At 51.0% G+C, this 20,261-nt stretch overlaps 1 protein-coding gene and 1 long non-coding RNA gene across 4 annotated transcripts in view; one reads left to right on the top strand and one right to left on the bottom strand.

The window, feature by feature from the left end:
* Ppp2r2c (protein phosphatase 2 regulatory subunit Bgamma) overlaps positions 1–5,936 on the bottom strand; it is an 88,050-nt gene extending 82,114 nt beyond the window's left edge. The window contains exon 1 of one of the 2 annotated variants that reach the window (XM_034509165.2): positions 5,673–5,936. In XM_034509165.2, the coding sequence (XP_034365056.1) occupies positions 5,673–5,742 (70 nt within the window). In that variant the 5' untranslated portion in view covers positions 5,743–5,936. Of the gene's footprint in view, positions 1–5,595 lie in introns of both variants that reach the window. The other variant, XM_076938397.1, reaches the window with a different exon arrangement.
* Positions 5,915–19,796, top strand: LOC143443087 (uncharacterized). 2 transcript variants are annotated; one of them, XR_013111815.1, is made up of 3 exons: positions 5,915–13,811; positions 15,306–15,385; positions 17,437–19,796. It is a non-coding gene; the product is annotated as an uncharacterized LOC143443087 (long non-coding RNA). The 2 variants fall into 2 exon arrangements; XR_013111814.1 differs by having other exon boundaries at positions 15,906–19,796.
* Positions 19,797–20,261: the final 465 nt, after the last annotated feature.

Genomic DNA, 20,261 nt, shown 5'->3' with positions numbered 1-20,261 from the left:
ACACTAAGAGAAGGATGGTTGTGAGGACTAGGTCTAGCCAAGCCCAGACATGTCCATCTTACTCAGTCTGTAACTGAGTCTTGGGTCTGTCTCAAAACAGAGCCAAGCAGCATCCTTTGGGAGATCTATGTAGTTCTTGAAAATGTCTGATAGACACTTGCCAGTACCCCATTCTAGAGCTCCCCCTTTCTAAGGCTCAGATCCCTCCACTGCCCTGAAAGTTTCTACTTCATTACTTATTCCTGCTTCCCAGCACCCCATCCGACAACCCCCTTTCTTAGGCTCAAGTCCCCCCACCACCCTAACAGCTGCCATTTCCCAAGTTCTCTGTGCCCTGAACCCACAGCCAAAAGCACACCAACCCTCAACACAGCTGAGTTCAGTCAAGAACATGCACCAGAAAACCCACCTAGCTATTCTAATTCACATCAAAGTGTGTTTGTGGCCTGAGGTGGGGGCCACGGTGCAGCTGGGTACTCAGATGAGGTTCTGTGGCCCTCTCTACTCCTCTATGGGAAAGATAGAAACAGTGAACAAGCCGATTTGGGGTGATCTTTTGCAAGTGGGCACAGCTGAATGCCACAAGATGGCAGTTGTGTGGCTCAGAAGCTAGTCCTGTACAACAAAGGATAAGGGGATTATGTCCAGGGAAAAAGAGATAAAACTTGCGGTTCTGACTTTAGAATCAGAGAACACTGAAGGAGAAGGACATTTGCCGGTCACTAAACTTGCCTTTCCCGCACGAGATGAGAAGGTGAACCTGAGACTTCTCCACCCTGATAGCTAATTAGCAGCACATGGCTGTCGAAGCCATTCTCCTCCAGACAGCCGAGGTCTCTGAGTCAACATGAAGCTCTGAGTTTTCATCTCAGCAGCTTGTGAGTCAGGCCGACCCAAAGACAATAAAAGAAGTCATGGCACCAGGTTGTCTAGAGAGAGTTCTCGGTACAAGGTACCTGAGCCGGGAGTGTCTGGGACCTCAACTCCAGAAATATAAGGCTCTCCAGAATTAGGGGAAAATGGAATTATCCTCCTAGCTCTTATCTACAGTCAGCAGAGTGTGTGACATGCAAACATGAGGGTGAAAGTTTAATCTCCAGCATGTACATGAGAGCCCAACATGCACGTACACACAGACACACAAGTAACCCCAACGGGGGAGGCAGAGATAGGCGGATCCCTAGTGTTCACTGCAAGTCAGCCAGCCCTAACAATAAGCTCTGGGTTCAATGGAAGATCCCATCTCCCCCCCACCCCCACCCCCACAAAAGAAATAACTATGGGACTGGAACAACGACTCATAAGTTAAGAGTACTTGCCATTCTTCCAGAGGTTCAAGTTCCAGAACCCATAGAGTGGCTGAGAACCATGTGTAACTCCAGTTCCAGAAGATCCAATGCCCTCTTTTTACATCTCTGGGCAACAGGCACACCTTAGGGTAGCAAAAGAGCTGAGACAAATGCTGGTACAGTATAGGGGAATGTCTCTATGCAGACTGATCATCCATCCCAAATGGAGGAAAGATGGCATAATGAAGAAATGCTAGACCAAAGCAAGCGCTAAAATCAGAAACGCAAACCCCTGACTCTGCATCCCCATATCCATTGTCAAAGCACTCTTCAGAACTTCAACTCCCTCAAGCTGTGGTGACTGCAACACACTTCTCTCCCTTGGGCTGGCTCCACACCTGGCCTGCAGCTTTCCTCAGCAGGCATCCCACGACTCTGGCATCTCCAAAATCTTGGGGTTTCCAAGGCAATCTAGGCTTCACATTCACAGCGACATACAATGGCCTTTCTGGGCTTCCACTTGGTGACACCCCTGATGCATGCCTGGCCTCAGTAGCTTTCCTTAGCCATGGAAAGACATCCTACAACCCTTTCCTTATGGCAGGAACCTGCTCCCCTTATTCAGTTACATCTGCATCCGCTTTCTGTTGTAGATGGTTTTCTTCTGACCTTAAGCTTTTCACAAGCTGGAACCTTAGGTGGGTGGGTCTTGCCCTGAGGTCACCACCCCCTTTTGTTCCATTTAACAACAGACTTTTCTTTAAATATTTTTTTTATCTCCTTGAGCACTGGATTTAGCTCCATTCCACTTCCCGGTGCTCCTTTTCTCTTCAAACTGTACATTTTGTATTTATCTTTGCCCAGCTTGCTCCTTTTCATGACAGATCTTCGTAAGAGTGATTACTGACAACCACATAACAGAGTCAATACAAGGCTGTCTTGAAATTTCCTCTGCTAACACTATTAATCAAAAATTAAAAAAAAAAAAAAAAAGGTTCAATTTGGCTGCAGGCAGACTTTCAGGACAAGAGCAGAAAGCAGATACATTGTTTGCCAAAATAGCACAAGAATGGTCTCTAGGCCACTTACTAACAGTATTCTTCCCCTCTGAAACCTCTTGAGCTGGGCCCCACAGTTCAAATTGCCCTCAGCATTGTCTTCCCTGCTTATACTAGGATGACCAGTTAGGCCCTGCTTAAACTGTTGAACCGGTTTTTTCCAGTGCAGAGTCCCAGAGTTTTCCATTTTCCTCCAACAAACAGCATGGTGAAGCCAGTCACAGCAAGACTCGCTCCCTGGAACCAACGTCTTAGTCACTGCTCTATTGCTGTAAGGAGACACCATGACCATGGCAACTCTTATAGAAGAAAGCTCACAGTTTCAAAGGCTTGCTTAGTCCAGTATTGGGTGGCGGGGAGCATGGCAGCAGGCATGGCAGCCATGGTGCTGGAGAAAACACTGTGAGTTCTACATCCTGATCAGCAGGCAGAGAGATGGAGAGTGAGTCTGGCATGGGCCTTTGAAATGCCAAAGCCCACCCCCAGTGACACACTTCCACCAACAAGGCCACACCTCCTGATCCTTCCAATCCTATTACACAGATCCACTCTGGGTTACTAAGGGTTCAAATATAGGAGCCTCTGTTCTCATTCAAACCACCACAGTGTGAACAGAACTCAAACTGCTCTGAGGGTAGTTAGGATTTGCGAAGAGACTCGGGGGCTCTCACTAGCAAAAGATGGCACTGGACTGGGAACTCAAGAGTTTTGTAGGAGTTGGTCTTCAGAAGGGGTAGGGTGTCTCAGAGAGAAGAGAAAGCCATTGAAAAAAACGACCCAGCATCAGGAAAAAAATGGCTAGCTTAAGGGATAGCAGTGAAAGGCAAAGTGCATGCATGAGCAAGGAACCTACCTGGGGGGGGGGGGGGGAATGGGAAGGCATACACCTAGGTCTTTTTCAAAGTGAGTCCCTAGGACATGATGACACTGGTGACATTTATCAAATACCTCCAGGAAGCCCAATCCTTTCTGTGAGTATTTTACACTCCCAGGGCCATGGTCATCTCAACAATCCCGACCTAGAGGCCATTGTGACTTCTCCCTTTACAGAGAAGTCAAATGAAGCCCAGTGACTCATCCAGGGAGGCTAAGCAAGTCGAGAGCCATAAGTAGAACCTGAACAAAAACCTCTGTAGACCAGGTGACAAATCTGCGACCTTGAAGTCAGGGTGTAAATCCGTCAGGATGCTATAGTGTGACGGGGGTTGGGGGGAGGAGAGGGTAGTGAGTATGAGAGACCTTTATTTAGGGAGATCAAAATTCCAAACTCCTTCCAGTTAGATCCTAAGGGAGTTTCACTTACATCTACATTCCTTCGTCTACATCCCTGAAGGGTAGAAGAAGCATCTGAGTCCTGTGCCCTACACATACTCCTCACTGCCCAGGGCTCATGCTGGGACTTTCTACCAGGCCCTATGTGAAATGCTAGGACACAGTAGATACTCAACACATTTCAGCTGCCAATCACCTCTATAGGGCGAAGGTCCTCGACTTCTCAGAGTCTGAACGAAAGGCGCGAGGCAGGGGGGAGGGGGGGTTGCTTCTTCCCATTGTACAAATAGGGAAACTGAGGCATATGAAAAAGACCTCCCCACAGGTCACAGGGCTCTTTGCTACAACACAGGATGAATGAGGGCAAGGGACCTCCATCCAGCCCCAGCGTTGGAATCTGAAGGTGCAGCGGATAACAGTAGCAACCACTGAACCATGAAGATACTTCCTCCTGCTCACCTTGCAGGGGTGGGTTTATTAAGAAGAGGAAGTACGATACGGATGGGAGCAACACTTTTGAGTTGTCCGCCTGTGAGGTGGGCATCATCATTTTGTTTGGTACACATAAGCTCTGAGGCCCACTGGATCGTTTCCAGTGTGCAGATAAGGAAACTGAGGCTTTCCCCTGGAAAGCCAGAGCAACACTGGCCCTGCACACGACTCCCTGCCAAGAAGCTCCGCAGCCGACCAGCCACTCAGGCTGCCTTCTGACGCTAGGCAGGCTGTAAGCAGATAATCATCTTCACGAAGCGCGACCCTCCTCCGCATCACCCAGCGGGCGACAAAGGGCTGAGTTCTGCGCCAGGAGCCTCCCAAAGCCCCGTTAGGGCAGCGCCACCACCCAGCCCGGGCCTGGCAAACCTGCCCCCTCTCCCCGCACACCCCGCGGCAACGCGTGACTCAGCGGTTCTCCTCAGCGCGCTGAGTACGGCTCTCAGCATCAGCATCCGCACGCCCGGGGTCGCACACCTAGCCTCTGCCTCCCGGGTCCGCACGCCCGCCGGGAGACGCCGCGCCCGCCTCATTTCCGGCGGAGCTCGGCACTGGGGAGGCCGTGCCCAAGCAGGTTCCTTGGAACAGGCACCCAGCGCGCCCGCCCCCGGGACTCAGTGCCAGGGACCCTCCCACCGGGTCGGCCACCAGCTTAAACCCTGGACACTCTCCCCACCAGGCCCGCAGCCCCGGGAAAGAGGAGCCTACACTGCCGGGGATAGTCTCCAAGCACCCGCGTGCGGGCGGGCTGCTGTGGCCAGGTCTGGCACTCCCTCACTGTAGCCCATTTACTTCTCCGGCCCCTGGCTGCGCTCTGGAGCTGTCCCCACCGTTCCTGTGGCCAGTCAGGGCCTGGGGACTCCGGAAGTTACCGTCACATTAGCAAAGGACACCGATCCTCTGCATCCCACCAGCCTTTGGTGGGGGCTGACGCACAGGGCCAATTTAGGGGGTTTTAAACGCAGAGCCTGTTTGAGAGAGCATGCCCCACTTTTCCGGAAAACCATGAAGGTCTGGCCCAGCTCCTGTCTCAGTAGCTCTACCCAGGAATAAAACAGTAGCCTCTACGAGCCTCCTTCCCCCTCCCACGCAGGGGACCTGCCTCTGGAGGCCAGGGAGGTGCCAGGGCAGCTGAACCCTAGAGGATCTGGCAATGGAATTTTTCCCTCCTGGGTCCCTCTCCAGGGAGTGGGCAATCTAGAAATTTCTGCGAGCTTTGGCTCGGCTGAAAGGGCAAATGAAGGATTTTTAAGCCTTTCCAGGTCCTGGAGATTTCCGCACTAGAACTGCTGCAGCCTTGGGCTTTGTAAATGATAGTCAGGGCCCGATCCAATGCCTCCCGGCGGGGGAAGGACAGATGCGTTCCCGAGGGCAGCACGGAGGAGGATGCTGGGCAGCGGCCGAAGCCCCCGGGTTCCCTCCCTCCCGGCCCGGGGTCGGGGTGGGGGTGGGGGGGGACACGACACACAGCGCGCGGTCCAAACCTTCGGAGGGCATTCGGTGCGACGGCATCCCCACGCCGCGGCCGGCCGGAGGGGGTCTCAGACAACACGTACGTTACCTTCTGTCACATAGCTGTGGTCCCGCAGGAAGCTGTGGTTAATTTTCCGCGTGTCCGTGTCCTCGCCCATTGAAGGCCGCGCCCGGTGCCCTGGGCATGCCCCGCTGCCGCACACCGATGCAATCCGCAGAGGTCGCGCCGGGCGCGCGGGCCATGCCGCCGCAGCCTAGCAGGGTCTCGGGCCGCCGGGGCCCGGGAGGGCGGGCATCGCGGTCGGTGGTCGGGGACGGGCGGGCGGGCGCCGCGCTCAGGCGAGCGTGCGGCGGGCAGGCGGCGGCCGCAGCGTGGGGCGGGCCGGGGCCCGGGCGCGCATCCCGGCCGCTCCGTTCGCGCTGCGTCCGGGCGCCTGGCGGTGGCGGCGGCGAGGGGACGCGCGCGGCACTGAGCCGGGCTGCGCCGTGGCGGGGCCGTGTCGCAGGCCCCTCCCTCCGCTGCACGCCTCTCCGCCCCCGGCCGCGCAGCCACCGCGCAGGTGGAGCTGTGATGCGCCGAGCCCTGCCACAGCGGTCACCTCCGGAACCAGGGACACCTATCTAGTTGGAGGCCACCTTGGTGGCCAGGTGTTGCAATTAGGGACAAGGCGGTTGGAGGAGAGACTTAGGGGGTCGGGAGCCCAAGGACGTCGCGGCCCTTTATTAAGGAGAAGACGGGGGTTGTTCTGACAATTGCGGGGGAGGGAGGAAGGCGCCCCGCCCAGCGCGCCTTTGGGGACGGAAGGTCAGCACTCCACAAGGCAGAGCTGGATAATTCGGCTGGAAGTGAGTTGCCCCCTGTCCTGTCCACCTTTCTACTCAGGCACCTGTATGGGATCACTGAGGCTGGTCGGCTGTGCTTGCTCCTTAGAGCCTCTCTGCCAATCCAGGGCTTCTGCCTTCCCCTCCTTCTCATCTTCCTCCTCTCTAGTTCTCCTTTCTTCCCTCTCCTCCTTCCTCTTCTTCCTTCCCTCCCTCACCTTTCAATACTTCCTTCCTTCCACTCCTTTTTCTTCCTTTCCTTGCCTCCTTCTCCTGTTCCTCAACCCCACCCCCGCCTTTCTTATGTCCTCTCTCCCTCCCTTAGTCATCCAGGTACTTCTAGCATCCTACAAGAGCCAGGCAGAGGGAAGCAGCAGCGGGGCGGCTGCGGCAGGAGTGGGGTGTGCTCACCTCTTTAACCAAGCAGTCACCCCCTTCTACTGACTCCTACCTGGAGGAATTTGGAGCATGCATGGGCCTTGGGAGTGTTGATCTTAGCCTTCCTGGTTCTCAGTAAGTTCTGCTGTAACAGGAGAGCAGCGGAGGCTAGGCACTGAGTTAAGCAGGGAGAGTGGCCCAGAATCCAAGGTGTTAGGCACAAGCTTGGGGAGAGGGACACTGAGGCTGCTCCCCCTTCGGAGGTACTGTTTCAGCTAACCTTCGGGCCCCCAGGCACCTTCCTAGTACAGTCCAGAGGATGTTGGAAGGGCTAAAGGGACTCTGGTTGCTTGCTGGAGAATGAGGGCATCCAGAGCTAGAACTGATTCCACAGAAAGGCCTACTGAGGACTGCAAGGAGTAGCAAGTACCCCAGAGTCCTGAAGTTGAGTCCGGGGAGGGGGTGGGGGGAAGGAAGGCTAGACCCCGTGAGGCCTGGAGTTTGCCCCAGCCTGGAATTTTCTATCGTGGAGCAGGCCAGCATTGCCCACCTCCTTGCCTGGGTGCAGATTCAGAGCCAAAACACCCAAACACGCTCACGCCCCACAGGAAGGGGACTAGCAAATACATGGTCTCACCCTGCCCAGCCACGTTCCCCCCTCCCCAACACCTGCTCTGCTTACCCACTCCACATCCTCACCCAGCACCCACTCTGCAGTCTGCCCTCTTCTTACTATGGTGATGGGCAGCACCCTCCCTGTGTCCCATCCCAATCCCCTGGTCTTAAAGGGATACCCACATCCACCCTCTTGCCTGTCTAGCATCACCTGCCCGGATGCGCTGGACCACACAGAAGACAGCCTGCTGGGACCTAATGCCACAGTCCTGGCTCTGAGACATGCTGAGGATCCCAGATCCCATGGGTTCCGAGCTATCATCAGCCCTTCTGCACCTACAATATCCTGTTTTCCTCAGGGCTCTCCTGCACTGGCTCAGTGTTGTGAGAATTTTTGCGCTGGGGGGTGGGGGGGGACGACTAGGCAACATTCACATCCCCCCCCCCAAGGTCCCAATGACAAAAAGTTGGAGTCTACCAAAGTCCACCCCTGGGAACCATTGAATGTATTAGGCTTGTTCATAGAGCCATGAGTGAGGGGTATAGGTGGCCTGAAAGCAGCCACACTGGAAGGTCAGCACCCAGCAGAGATAGTAAAGACCCATTCCTCAGTCCTACCCTCCTTATATACTCTAGTCTCTCCCTGAGAACCCCTCTCCCCTTAAGCCACACAAAACTAGAGTAGAATCACACACAGCCAATTGGGAGTGGCAGCTGGATATACAGGTGAGGGTCCTAGGAGAAATGATAGCAGCCAAGCCACCTAGGAGGGATGAGGTTTTGAGAGCAGGCCCAGCTGGCCTCCTGATGGTGTTGAGCTTGGCTTGGAGGATAGCCCAACACAACACTCCCTGACTGTCAGTCAGAGCCAGGCCTCCCCCTTGGGCCTCCTGCCCGACACCTGTACTCCTCAGCCACGGAACCCACTGCCCCTCTTCTACTCCTGTGCACGTCCATCACTGCCCCTGGAAGAAGCATGAGCCCCGCATACTCTCTCCACAGACTTGTGCCTTCCTGCATTCACGATGAATGTCACTGTGCCCCTACTGTGCAGACATGTCTCCATGGTAGGGCGTGAACGGAACAGATAATCACCTGTCTGCAACGGGTCATGACGATGACAAAGACAGCTGACACTAAAGCTAGAGATGTGCCTGCAAGATCCACTTGAGCCTCTATCTCCTCCACTCCACATCCCCTTGAGCTACAGCCTCTTCATGGCCCATGCTGGGAGGATCTACACAGATGCCTTTTCTTCCTCACTCCTCATTCACTGCCGAGCTCTCCAGTGGCTCCTCCTAAGAAACTGTCGTGTGTGTGTGTGTGTGTGTGTGTGTGTGTGTGTGTGTGTGTGTTGCCCTATGAGTGTTCCTGTGTTCCTTCTGACATCCAGAGGGCCAGGCTGTGTCCTAATCCTGAAGCCTGGATCCCAGAGGCAGGCCTCCAGGAGGGGTTAGGATTATTGCTGTGGATAGTAGCTTTACAAGAAGAGACAGAAGGGCTTGCTCACCTATGGCCTTTTAGGTCACAGGGCACCAGGTGAGAGACGTGGGCTACCTTCAAGCCAGGAAGAAAGTCCTCTCCACAGAATCATATTGGCCAGAACCTCCATCTTGGACTTGATCTCGGACTGTGACCTCTAGCTGTGAGAAAATACATTTCTGCTGCTTAAGGCACCCAGTCTATGGCATTTTGTCACAGTGATCCAAGTTGGTGAACATGCACAAAGGTTATGTGTCCCCAGTGGGCAATCATAAAGTTATTAGACTTACTATGCCCTTTCTTCTGTAACCAGCCCCTCTGACAAGAGGAGAGACACAGCTCTGCCTCCCCAGGCCTGCCTCATCCCACTCTCCCTGAATGTATGTGTCCATCTTAAGTCACCTGTTAAAACAGGTGACAGTATCAGGGAGAGGGTCTTTGAGAAGTGAAAAGATTGGGTCTGAAGAAGTGAGTATTCAGTTAAGAGCATTAGCTGTGCTTCGGGAGGTCCCAGGTTCAATTCCCAGCACCCACATGGCAGCTCACAACCACCTGTGATTCCAGTTCCAGGGTATCTGGCTTCCACAGACACCTGCAAGAACATGGTGCACTTATAGAGAAGTGGGTACATACACATACATAAATATCATGCTTTTAAAGTGATGAGATAGGGAAAAAGGAACCCTTGTGGCAGGATTAGTGCTCTCCAAGGGACATCATGTGGCTTCTTTTCTGTTGAGGACACAGCAAGAAGACAGCTAGCCACGGACCAGGTAGCAGCCTTCACAGGCATCGGGTCTACTGACACTTTGGTCTCATGACAAGCAATCTCCAGAACTTCGAGAAAATGTGTGTGTTCTTTAAGTGACCCAGTCCGTGGTGGCTGTATGCATCCGTGCATACCCACACACCAGGTTTTATTTCAGGACCACACATAAGCTGGGTAAGCACTGCCACTGAGCTGTCCCCCATCCTTGTTAAGGTCTGTTTTAGTTTGCTTCTCTGTTGCTGTGATAAAACATTCTAGCCAAAAGAGACTTGCAGTGGGGATTTATTTCCTCCAGGTCAAGATAGAGACCACAGAGAGTGCTGCTTACTGGCTTGTTCCCCTCAGCTTAGTTTTTTATAAACCCAGACCTACCTGACTAGGGATGGTATTGCCTACATGAGCTCATCCCTCTTCCATGGATTAACAACCAAGAAATTGCCCCACAGATAAGGTCGCAGGCCAATCTGATCTGGACAATTCTTCATTTGAGGTTCTCTCTTCCCAAGTTACTCTGGATTCTGTCAAACTATCTACTGAATCTCGCTATGACAGTTGTCTTTGTTGTAGACTCTCCCATAGAATACTCCAGGGTGACTTCTGACCACTTTTACTAGTTTGGGAGCTTTCTATAAATAAACTTAGGGCTCTGCCTCTTTTGCTGGATGTTATGCTTCTGAGACTCGCTCAGGCTCTTGGGTATGTAGCTGTAAATTGTTCTCTGTTTACTGCTGTGTGGTTTTTCCATTGCAGAACCACACCGCACTCTGCCCTGTTTTAATGGGTGTGCAGGGTGACCGTTAGTTTAAAAGCTGTATGGCTGGGTCTGCAGTGTCTCAGCGCTGGCATGGTTTGTGGGTGATTAGCTCAGTTGTGGATGCTTCAGCACTTTCCTGAGAAGTATGTGCCTGTTGCCCAGCCTCCTTCAGAGAGCTGTTGGCCTGGCTTGTGGGGTCAGCTGCTCACTGTTCCCACTGTCCAACACCCTGTGAACTGGCCTGGCCCTCATACCAGTGAGGATTACCTGGGGTGACGACTCTACCCCACGCCATCCCAGCCTCACCCTCCTCTAGATAGCTTCACAGTCCTCTAGACTCCACGGTTCTCCTCCCTCCTTCAGATACTCCAGGCTCCATGGTCCTTCACTGCAATGAACCCTAACCAAGACACTTGCCGTTTCTTCAACACTTAGCTGTCTGCTCCAGTCAGTTTCAAGACAACAAAATACTGAGTAGTGGCGGTAACAGAGGCGCCTTTGTCTTGTGTTTAGAAATGCTTCTAATGCCTGGCCATGGAAGATGCTGCTAGCCATTGAATTTTAGTCCAAGGTTTTGTCTTAGCTTTCTATTGCCATGATGAATATCACGACCAAAAGCAACTTAGGGAAAGAAAGGGGTTAATCCACCTTATAGCTTACAGCCTACCATGGAGGACAATCGGGGCATGAACTCAAGGCAGGAACTGAAGCAGAGCCCATGGAGAGACGCTGCTTATTGGCTTGTTCCTCATGGATTACTCGACCTGCTTCAAGCTACCTAGGGCCATCATCCCAGTAGCGGCTCTGCTCACAGTGACCTGGGTCCTCCCACATCAATCATCAGTCGAGAGAATGCACCAAAGGCTTGCCAATCTGATAGGTGTGTTTTCTCAGTTGTGGTTCCTGCTTCCCAGATGACTCTATATAATGAATAAGTTACCATCACGGGTTTTTTGTTTGTCTTTCTGTTTGGTTGGTTTTGATACCGTGTCTCCTGCAATCCACCATAGACTCAAACTTAGTGAGGATGGCTTTGAACTGCTGATCCTCCTCTCTCCATCTCCAGGACTCCGGGTTAGAAGCGTGAACCCCCATGTCTGTTTCCATGTGATTCTGGGGATCCAGCTCAGGGCCCTGTATATGCAAGGCACTTTACCAACTGAGCTACACCTCCAGCAATGGCTTTGATCGCTCTGTCATTTTTTGAGTCTCCCTTCCTGGATTTCTGAGATGCTGGTTGCCGGATTTTACCATATCTGCAATCATGTATCTTTTAGCTTTAGTCTGTGATGAAAGTGAATTATAGAGAAACTGATTTTCAACCAGTCTCACATTCCTAGAGGACCTAAAGTGGTCAAAACAGAAATAAATACCATGTGTCCAGATCTGTTCTGATACTATTTTTGAGCTTTGCATCTGGGTGTAGAACTTTTGCTGGCTAGTGAATCTCTTTCCCTGCATTTTTCTAGCCGGTCAATCCTCAGACCCAGAATCAGTTGCAGAACTTTGCATGCTTTTAAGTTCTGTGTGATGGAGGTAGTTTTCCAGACCACTCCTGTTATTGTTGGGTCAAGGGAGTCTGATTTCTCTGCATCTTTGCCATTTCCCAGCTCCTTGATGGTGGCCATTGCAGCAGGGACAGGGGAGTAGTTCACTGTGGCTTTGGTGTTTTGCTCTGTGGCTAAGGCCATCACCCTTCTCCTGGTTGCCATCCTTGCAACATCTTTGTTAAAGTGTCAGCTCTGGCATTTTGCCCACTTGCTAATTATTCTTTGTTTTCTTGTTATTGACCTTTGAAAGATTTTTCCCCCCATGGTTTGAAAACAACTCACTGTCAGATACAAGCTTTGCAAAGATTTTTCTCCTAGTCCAGCACTTGTCTTTTGTCTTCTTAATATGGTTTCCAAAGGCTATTTTTATTTTATTTTGAAGAAGCCCAAGTTATTAGGGTTTTTCTTCTTGTCTGTATCCTGCATCAAATGCCAAATCTAAGAAATATTTGGCTAGTTCAAGGTCACAAAGGTATGTACCCTGTTCTCTTCTACAGCAGAAATTGGCAAACTGTTCCCTAGGGACCAGCTGCCTATTTTGAGCTGAGGAGTGTCAAAGGAACACAGCTGTCCCCATCCATTTATGCATTTCTTACAGCCTCCTTCACAGCACTGTGACAGACTTGGAGAGATCCATCAGCGACCATAAGACCCATAATCCTAAAATACTCTGCTCCTTTAAGAAAAAGGTCCCCACAAGAATGTGCTTTTAAGAACTATGATTCATTTTGATTTCAGTCTAATATGGTGCACACTATGAACTGAAGCTCTTTTTATATTACCTATAATTATTTTCTAATGTGCAAGTGTATGTACAGGTGTGTGTTCAGGGGTGTGTGTGAGAAGGGGGGGGTCAATGCAGAATGTCTCCTCTACCACTTTTCTCCCCCCGACCACCCTATTTGTCTTTTTTGAGACAGAATCTCTCAGTGAATGCAGAGTTCCACCTTGACTAGCTAGCCAGTGAGTCTTCAGGATGCCTCATCTGTGCCCCCACAATGCTGGGCTTCAGGCACATTGGACAGCCAGCTTTGACATGGGTTCCAGGGATCTGCACTGACACCCACACACTTGCATTCATCCTGGTATCTTTCCTAAAAATCAGGCCCATGTGGCACCATAGCATGCCAGTCCGTTTCTGCTCTCAGTTCTCTCCCACTGACCTACTTATCTTTCCTGGCACCAGGAACCCTGGAGTCAATGAACAAGTGTTAGCAACGTTTAACTCAAGTTAGTTCTCTGGCTTTGGTTCTTTATCTCATAGAGTTCTACGGGACTTTTGTGTTTGTAGTTCTAGAATCAGCTGTCAAATTCTTTTTTTTTATTATTTTTTTATTTTTTTTTATTTTTTAAAATTATCCTGTTCTGTTAACTTATGGATTGAAGACCCGGGACATATTAACAATACCCACGCCCAGTCTTCCAATCCACTACATATTAACAATACCCACGCCCAGTCTCCCAATTCACTACATATTAACAATACCCACACCCACTCTTCCAATCCACACGTGTAATCTCTCTCTACTTACTCGGGTCTTCTGCAACTTAAGTCCCACCACCCAGGCCTCACAGTCTTGAATACATCACTCCCTCACGTTTGGGCTAGAAATAACATTCCCACTCTATGAAAATCAGGAGTTTTCTCTGTCTGGATTATGGGAGCAGGCACTGTCCCAGTTCAGGTGAGCCCCACACACCATTCCCTGGATCCTTCTGTTTCTTCCTCCAGCTTGTGCTAGCAGGCACTAAGAGAGCTCAGGCTAGCCCTCCTCCGCCATTGGGAAGCTCACTCTCCTCCATCTACCTGCCTGATGACTCTCTCCCAACTCTGCTTTCAGGCACCATGTGACTCAGGTAAGTAACAGGTAAACGTGTGCCTGGTGTTCAGCTGTTGGAGGATGATGGGAGATTCCATGCTGTTCCCTAAACTCTGTCCCCAATGATCTTTCTTGGCCAGAAGCCAGAATTTGTATTCAGCTTTGAGTATAGGGAAGCCAAGCACTCTGATTTCTCCCCCTTACAAGGTGGGGTTCCAGCACTGCCTCCCCAATGGTACTCCCTCCAAACCTCCTTAATTGCCCCCTAAAGGTGGGAGGATCCTTGCCCCAGACCCAGACCCAGACCCAGACCCAGACCCAGACCCAGCCTGGCCAGTTTTCTTTGGGATCTAATTTCTTCCCCTTAGCGTATCACAGTTAATCAACTTGACTGACTGAGAAGGAAAGGGGGCCATGGGGCCTTGGGGTTTGTGGGGACAGAGGAGTGCCTGGCTTTGCCATAACAGGAAGTGAAATCCAACCCCACCCCCAGTCCTTGAAACTCAAAGTACAAGGTGTGTCCCTTCATCCCTGACACACTGAGGTCAAGAAAAGTGAATGGGCACATAGCTAATCCCTCCCTGAGGCCAGCCCCGGGGGGGGGGGGGAATTTGGAGAACTGGCCATTAAGCATGATCGAGCAGTTTGGCCTAGAAGAGATGTGACCTCCATCTACGTGTGTCTCTCAAGTGATCAATATAGCTCACAGCACTTGCTGGCCAGGCAAGCATGGAGCCTCCACATCGGGTCTGGCCTCTCAAGCAACACAGTAGTTCTGTGCTCACTCTATTTGCCACCTGGGCCTGGCGACATCAGGGAAACAAGACAGGCCCCCAGAGTGGGCTCCTGGGAACTTGGTACAATGGCTCAGGGCCCATCCTGTCATATGTGGTCACACTCTGCCCATTAATGAAGTGGTCACTCTGCCCAGCTGCATCCATGGAGAGACATTTCTTCCTCTGAGTCTTCCTTTATTACCTCGGTGCTTAAAGGCATTGCTAAGTCCTTACTGAATTAATTTAGTCATTTAATGTAAAAATGATTGGTTAGGGCTAGAAAGATGACTGGTTCCATGGGTAAATGTGCTCAGAGTGTTAACCTGGTGACCTGGGATCAATTCCCACATCCCACAGTGGGAAGAGAGAAGTGATCACACAAGTTGTCCTCTGACAGACACACACACACACAGCACATGCACACCCACTCCTTGCATATACCATGACACATACACCTCACACACACACATACCATGGCTCATGCACCCCCACAACCACAAGCACACATTCTAAAGAAGTAATAGATATATGTAAAAACAAAACAACAATGTAGTCCCTAGGGAGATAGCTGGTGTTTCCAGAGGGTGCAGGTGAATGAAGGAACATCACAGATCATAAATCCCCCAAAACAAGGTGTACCCCACCCCAGCTCAGCATCCAGGACAAGAAGAACAGTGTTTGAGCAGTGGCCCAGGCTAAAGAGCCATGGCCACACTATGAATGTGCACATGCTCCAAGTCTCCCTCTGCCTTTAGACCCCACAGGCTGGATTCAGTATCTCCGTGTCACTGATGAGAAACTACAGCCTGAAGTCATTAGGTCATCTCAGCCCCAGGTGAGCAAATGCTAGCACTAAGACCAGGTGCCTGACTCTAGAGCAGGTGACAAACAGACAGGATCTCTCTATGCTTTCAACCCCACCATGGCACTATGCATTAGCTGCTAAGTTTCAAACCAAAGACAAAGGGCTGCGGTGCCTACTTTACATATGAAAGCAGATCTGCCCACTAGGTTCTCCTGGCATCTCTCAGTCCCTACCTGTTACAGGGTATGGCTGGCATATCCTACCCCTATCTTAAACTCCAGTCCAGGGGCTGGGCTGCCCTTCCCTATATAATTTAGGCATTTTGATTACCTGCCTCTTTTGTATCTTTGGCTTTCTTGCTGCTGTACCTCGCTTTTCCCTTCCCTCTCCCGTGCCCTCCCTGTCTCCCCGCATGGTCTGGTCATGTCCACTCTGGACTCTCCCAGATGTCCCTGCCTCTAGCTATGCTCTCCCTTTGACCTACAATAAACTCCTCCACCACACCTAGGAGCAGTCATGTCCTTTTCTTTTTGTTTCTTTTTTCATTCAGTGGCCTGCTCTGCTTCAGCTGACCTTCAGGGAACTGAGTCTGGGAAGAGCCTGGGCCAACTTCACCGGCTGGCTCTGTTGCAGTGCTTGGCAACACCAGAGACAATGAAAAAGCTTGATCTTAGCCAAAAAGTGGACACAAACCACAGAGAGGCCTGAGGCTTGCCCAGAGCACTTAATGTCTTTCCCACAACCAGCTCCTAGGCACTTTCTGAGACCACTGGGTCCCAAGCATACCCAGGGTAGACCACGGAAGAGCCGAAGCCTCCCTGGCAACCTGCCACCAGCCTGAACCCAGAAGATTCAGAAGTGTTCCCGCTCACCTGTCCTTTGTGGCTCACTTCTAAAGCCTCTGCAAACTTCCTAATGGGGCAGGTCCCCTATTCTCTAGATCAAGGACAGATAGGTCCTGGGGTTATAAGTAAACTATCCACACCTCCAAGCTCTGGGAAACTGGATCCCCTGGAACTGGAGTTACAGACAGTGTGAGGCTCCATGCAGGTGCTGGAAATCCATCACTGAGGCTGGTGCTCTTAACCACTGAGCCATCTCTCCAGCCCTAGGGAACTAGATTTAGGAATTGCAGTTCTGACTTGTCAAGGTGACAATGATCTCCATTGGCCTGGGGACTCTGTAGGACCCCTCCTAATTCTTGCCACACTGTTCCCTCACCCCCATTATTCTTCTAACAAAGCATGCATTCTCTGCCGCAGGCCTTAGTACCCTCAACCCCATTGCTAATCCTTAAGTCCTTGCAAGGCTTAGTCTCTGTAAGGTACCCTCAGATGTCACCTCAGTGAGACTAACCAGGTTATCCTACTTAGTGGTTTTCTCTTTTTCACAACATAAGAGGCTGGGGGTGTGGCTCTGTGGTAGAATGCTTGCCTAGTGCTCCTCTGGCCCCAGCACCACAAGGAAACACACATTATAAGACACCATTTGCTCTTTAATCTTAGCCTTCTTTGTTGCAGTGGTTCTCAACCTGTGGGTCGGGACCCTTGTGGGGGGGGGACACAAACACATATCAGATATCCTGCATATCAGATATTTATATTATGGTTTATAACAGTAGCAAAACTACAGTTATTAAGTAGTAACGAAATAATATTGTGACAGCCAAGGCTACACAGAGAAACCCTGTCTCGAAAAACCAAAAAAAAAAAAAAAAAGAAAGAAAGAAAAAAAGAAATAATATTGTGGTTGGGGGGTCACAGCAACATAAGGAACTGTAGTAAAGGGTCGCAGTGTTAGAAAGGTTGGGGATGCCGGGCAGTGGTGGCGCACGCCTTTAATTCCAGCACTTGGGAGGCAGAGGCAGGTGGATTTCTGAGTTCGAGGCCAGCTTGGTCTACAGAATGAGTTCCAGGCCAGCCAGGGCTATACAGAGAAACCCTGTCTCGAAAAAACAAAAACAAAAAACAAACAAAAAAAAGAAAGGTTGGGGACCATTGCCTTATAGTCTGCCCCTCCTTTCTGAATGCCAGCTTCATGTTTGTGTATGTGACGTCTGTATTTTTCTCCATTGTCTCCAGGCCAGTCCCTTTGCATTACCACCTATCTTGCCCATGAATTGTGCTGTGGGTTGGGAGCTGTGTGTGATGGCAAAGCAGTCACCAACCTGACCATCAGAGTGGCGTGATGTCGTCAGCACACTGGGGAGTCACATCAGAAACCTGACACATGGTGCATGGATTCACTGAAAAATAGAAGGTGCATCCTCACTGGGCTTTCCCAAGAAGCATCAACAGCCAGCTCGGGGTACCCGGAGTTGAACTTGCTCTAGACAGCTTAGTGGATAGGAGGGGCAGATACCCTGTCTCCATTCTAATGGCTTCTGACATCTCAAGTGATCCAGGCTTCACTGAGCCCTCCCCTACCCCCACCACCACCCCCATTAATGATTTTCATTTTGGTCAAGAGCCATAGCTTTAAAATCACACCCACCTCAGTGTACTCTGTTGCTTAGCAACAGCCATAAATCAACAGAACATGCTGGAATATGCAGGCAACCCTGCCTGGCTGCTAGATGCAGTGGCTTTTTAAAATCCAAACATGTCATCTGCCCCAAGTCTTGGCTGCACCCGGCTCTCGGCTCATAGATTCACCGAGCTCCTGTAGACATCTTCCCAAACCATCTGCTGAACCAAGAGTCTTTGTGATTTCCAGGCATCCTGCTCAACACCCAAGGATTGGACAGGCCAAGCCCTCTGCCATGGAATGCAAAGGACTGTCCTATACAAACTGGAGGCCACTATTCCTGACCTTCTGACCCAGGTTGCCATGTTTGTGTCTTACGGTTTCCATTGCTATGAAAAGACACCATGACCAAGGCAACTCTTATAAAGAAAACATTTAATTGAGACTGGCTTACAGCTTCAGAGGTTCAGTCCGTTACCGTGGTGGGAAGCATGGCACGATCCCAGCAGATGTGGTGCTGAAGAAGGAGCTGAGAGTTCTACCTCATGGTCTGAAGGCAGCCAGGAGGAGCCTCGCTTCCACTGACAGTCAGCAGAAGGGTCTCTTCTGCACTAGGTGGAGCTTGAGCAAAGGACCTCAAAGCCCACTCCCACCGTGACACACTTCCTCTAATAAGGACACACCTATTCCAACAAGGACACACCTCTGAATAGTGTCACTCCTTGTGGGCCAAGCATTCAAAGAAGAGTCTATGGAGGCCAAATCTATTCAAACCACTATGCTATGCAACTGTGTGGACACACAGAAGGTGTTGTTTCCTTACCACAGATCCCCAAATAGCCCATGAGCATAGCGCCCTGGTTCTATCATACAGGTGTGATCTACTTCCTTGAGTAACCAGGGATCCTCACATTGCCCCATCTTGCTTCATTCACCCATCTCACTCAAGCATTCATGTGATCTTCCAATCTAGAGCACTTACTGTACCCAGGACCCCTCAGAGGCTTGACCTCAGAGAACCTGGATCCCTCTTGAGGACAAAACCAACACTGATCCCCTAAGTAAGGGCCATGCAGGCCCAGGGTCAGTGGCAGGAGCCCTAGCTACAGGGAAAAAAAAAAAAACAAGAACAGTCTTCACCTGAGCATCCAGCAGCCACACCGCGGCTGGCAAAGCTCCTAACGTATCTAGCAGCACAGGTAAATGCCTAGGGCTCCAGGACAAAGCAATGTTCAGGGGCAGGGTGGACAGGGAGGCCTTCCTGCTGGAAACTGGCAGAATGGTTTGTATTCTAGGTACAGAAAATGGAGACAGGCAATACAGAAAGCAGCCCCCATACTTGGCCCCATCATGGTGGTGGCTAGGGAGGTGGGGAACAGTCTTAGTCCCTGCCCATACCTCTGCCTGCTTAGCCTGCCCTGCCCAGCATAGCCATAGCATTGGGCAAGGGCAGTTCAGAGCTCTGAGTACTCAGGGCCAGAGCCCACGCCCACACCCTTCCTGCCATTCAAGCATCTGCCACTCCTGAGTGCCCCCCCCCAACCCCAGGCAGCAGTAAGCTGGTCTCAGCCTCATTAACCCTTGTTAATAAGGGGCTGGGACCCCAACAAAGTATCAGGTGAGGAGGACTGTATTAGCCACTTTTCTCCTTGAAGTGCCAAAATACCAGACAGAAGCAGCTAAGGAGAAGATGGGTTTCCTTTGGCTCAGCCGGAGGGCACAGTCATCATGGCTAAGAAGGTGTGGTAGCAGGAGCTTCCACTGGTCACATGGGTCCACCATTGGTAAAGAGAGAGAGAGAGAGAGAGAGAGAGAGAGAGAGAGAGAGAGAGAAACTGGTGCTCAGCTGGGACCCTACCATGGGAGGGTGGGGTCTCCAGGTAGGGGCCACTTGCTAGGCAGAGATGGAGTATTGCTTTCTCTTTGGAAAAAAAAAGAGTTTTTTTCCCATCTCAAGTGCTACACAAAAATAAATGATGGGTAAATTCAAGAGCAGACTGGAAACTCAAATCTCTTTTGGAAGACATTACGGGAAAACTACCGCCTTGAGCCTAGGGTAGAACAGGACTTTGCAGACAAATCCAAGGCACAAATGGCTAAAGTCTCAATAAACAGGTGCAAAGAGCAGCCTGGAGCAGGAAGAACACATTTGATACCCACGGACAGAGCAGCTGACAGACTGAAAAAAAAAATTATGAGGGATTCTGGGGTCAAGTAAGAACTCCAAGGAACCAGCTAAAACATTTGCAGGAACCAGAGCATAGCACTGCCCATGAAGTCAGAGAGAAACACCTAGAAACAGAAGGAAAGGCTGCCAAGAACTGGAAATAATAGTCTCAGGAGAGGCTTTTATCAGCATGCCCAGACCTGTAAGAGCCAACTAGCTGGCCAGGGCTAGGGCCGTAGCTCACTGGTAGAATGCTTGCCTAGCATGTGCAAG

The sequence above is a fragment of the Arvicanthis niloticus genome, chromosome 7 (genome assembly GCF_011762505.2).
Source record: "Arvicanthis niloticus isolate mArvNil1 chromosome 7, mArvNil1.pat.X, whole genome shotgun sequence".
NCBI classification, from domain to species: Eukaryota; Metazoa; Chordata; class Mammalia; order Rodentia; family Muridae; genus Arvicanthis; species Arvicanthis niloticus.
Note: the sequence above shows the minus strand (reverse complement) of the source record. Positions and strands in the feature narration are given on the sequence as shown.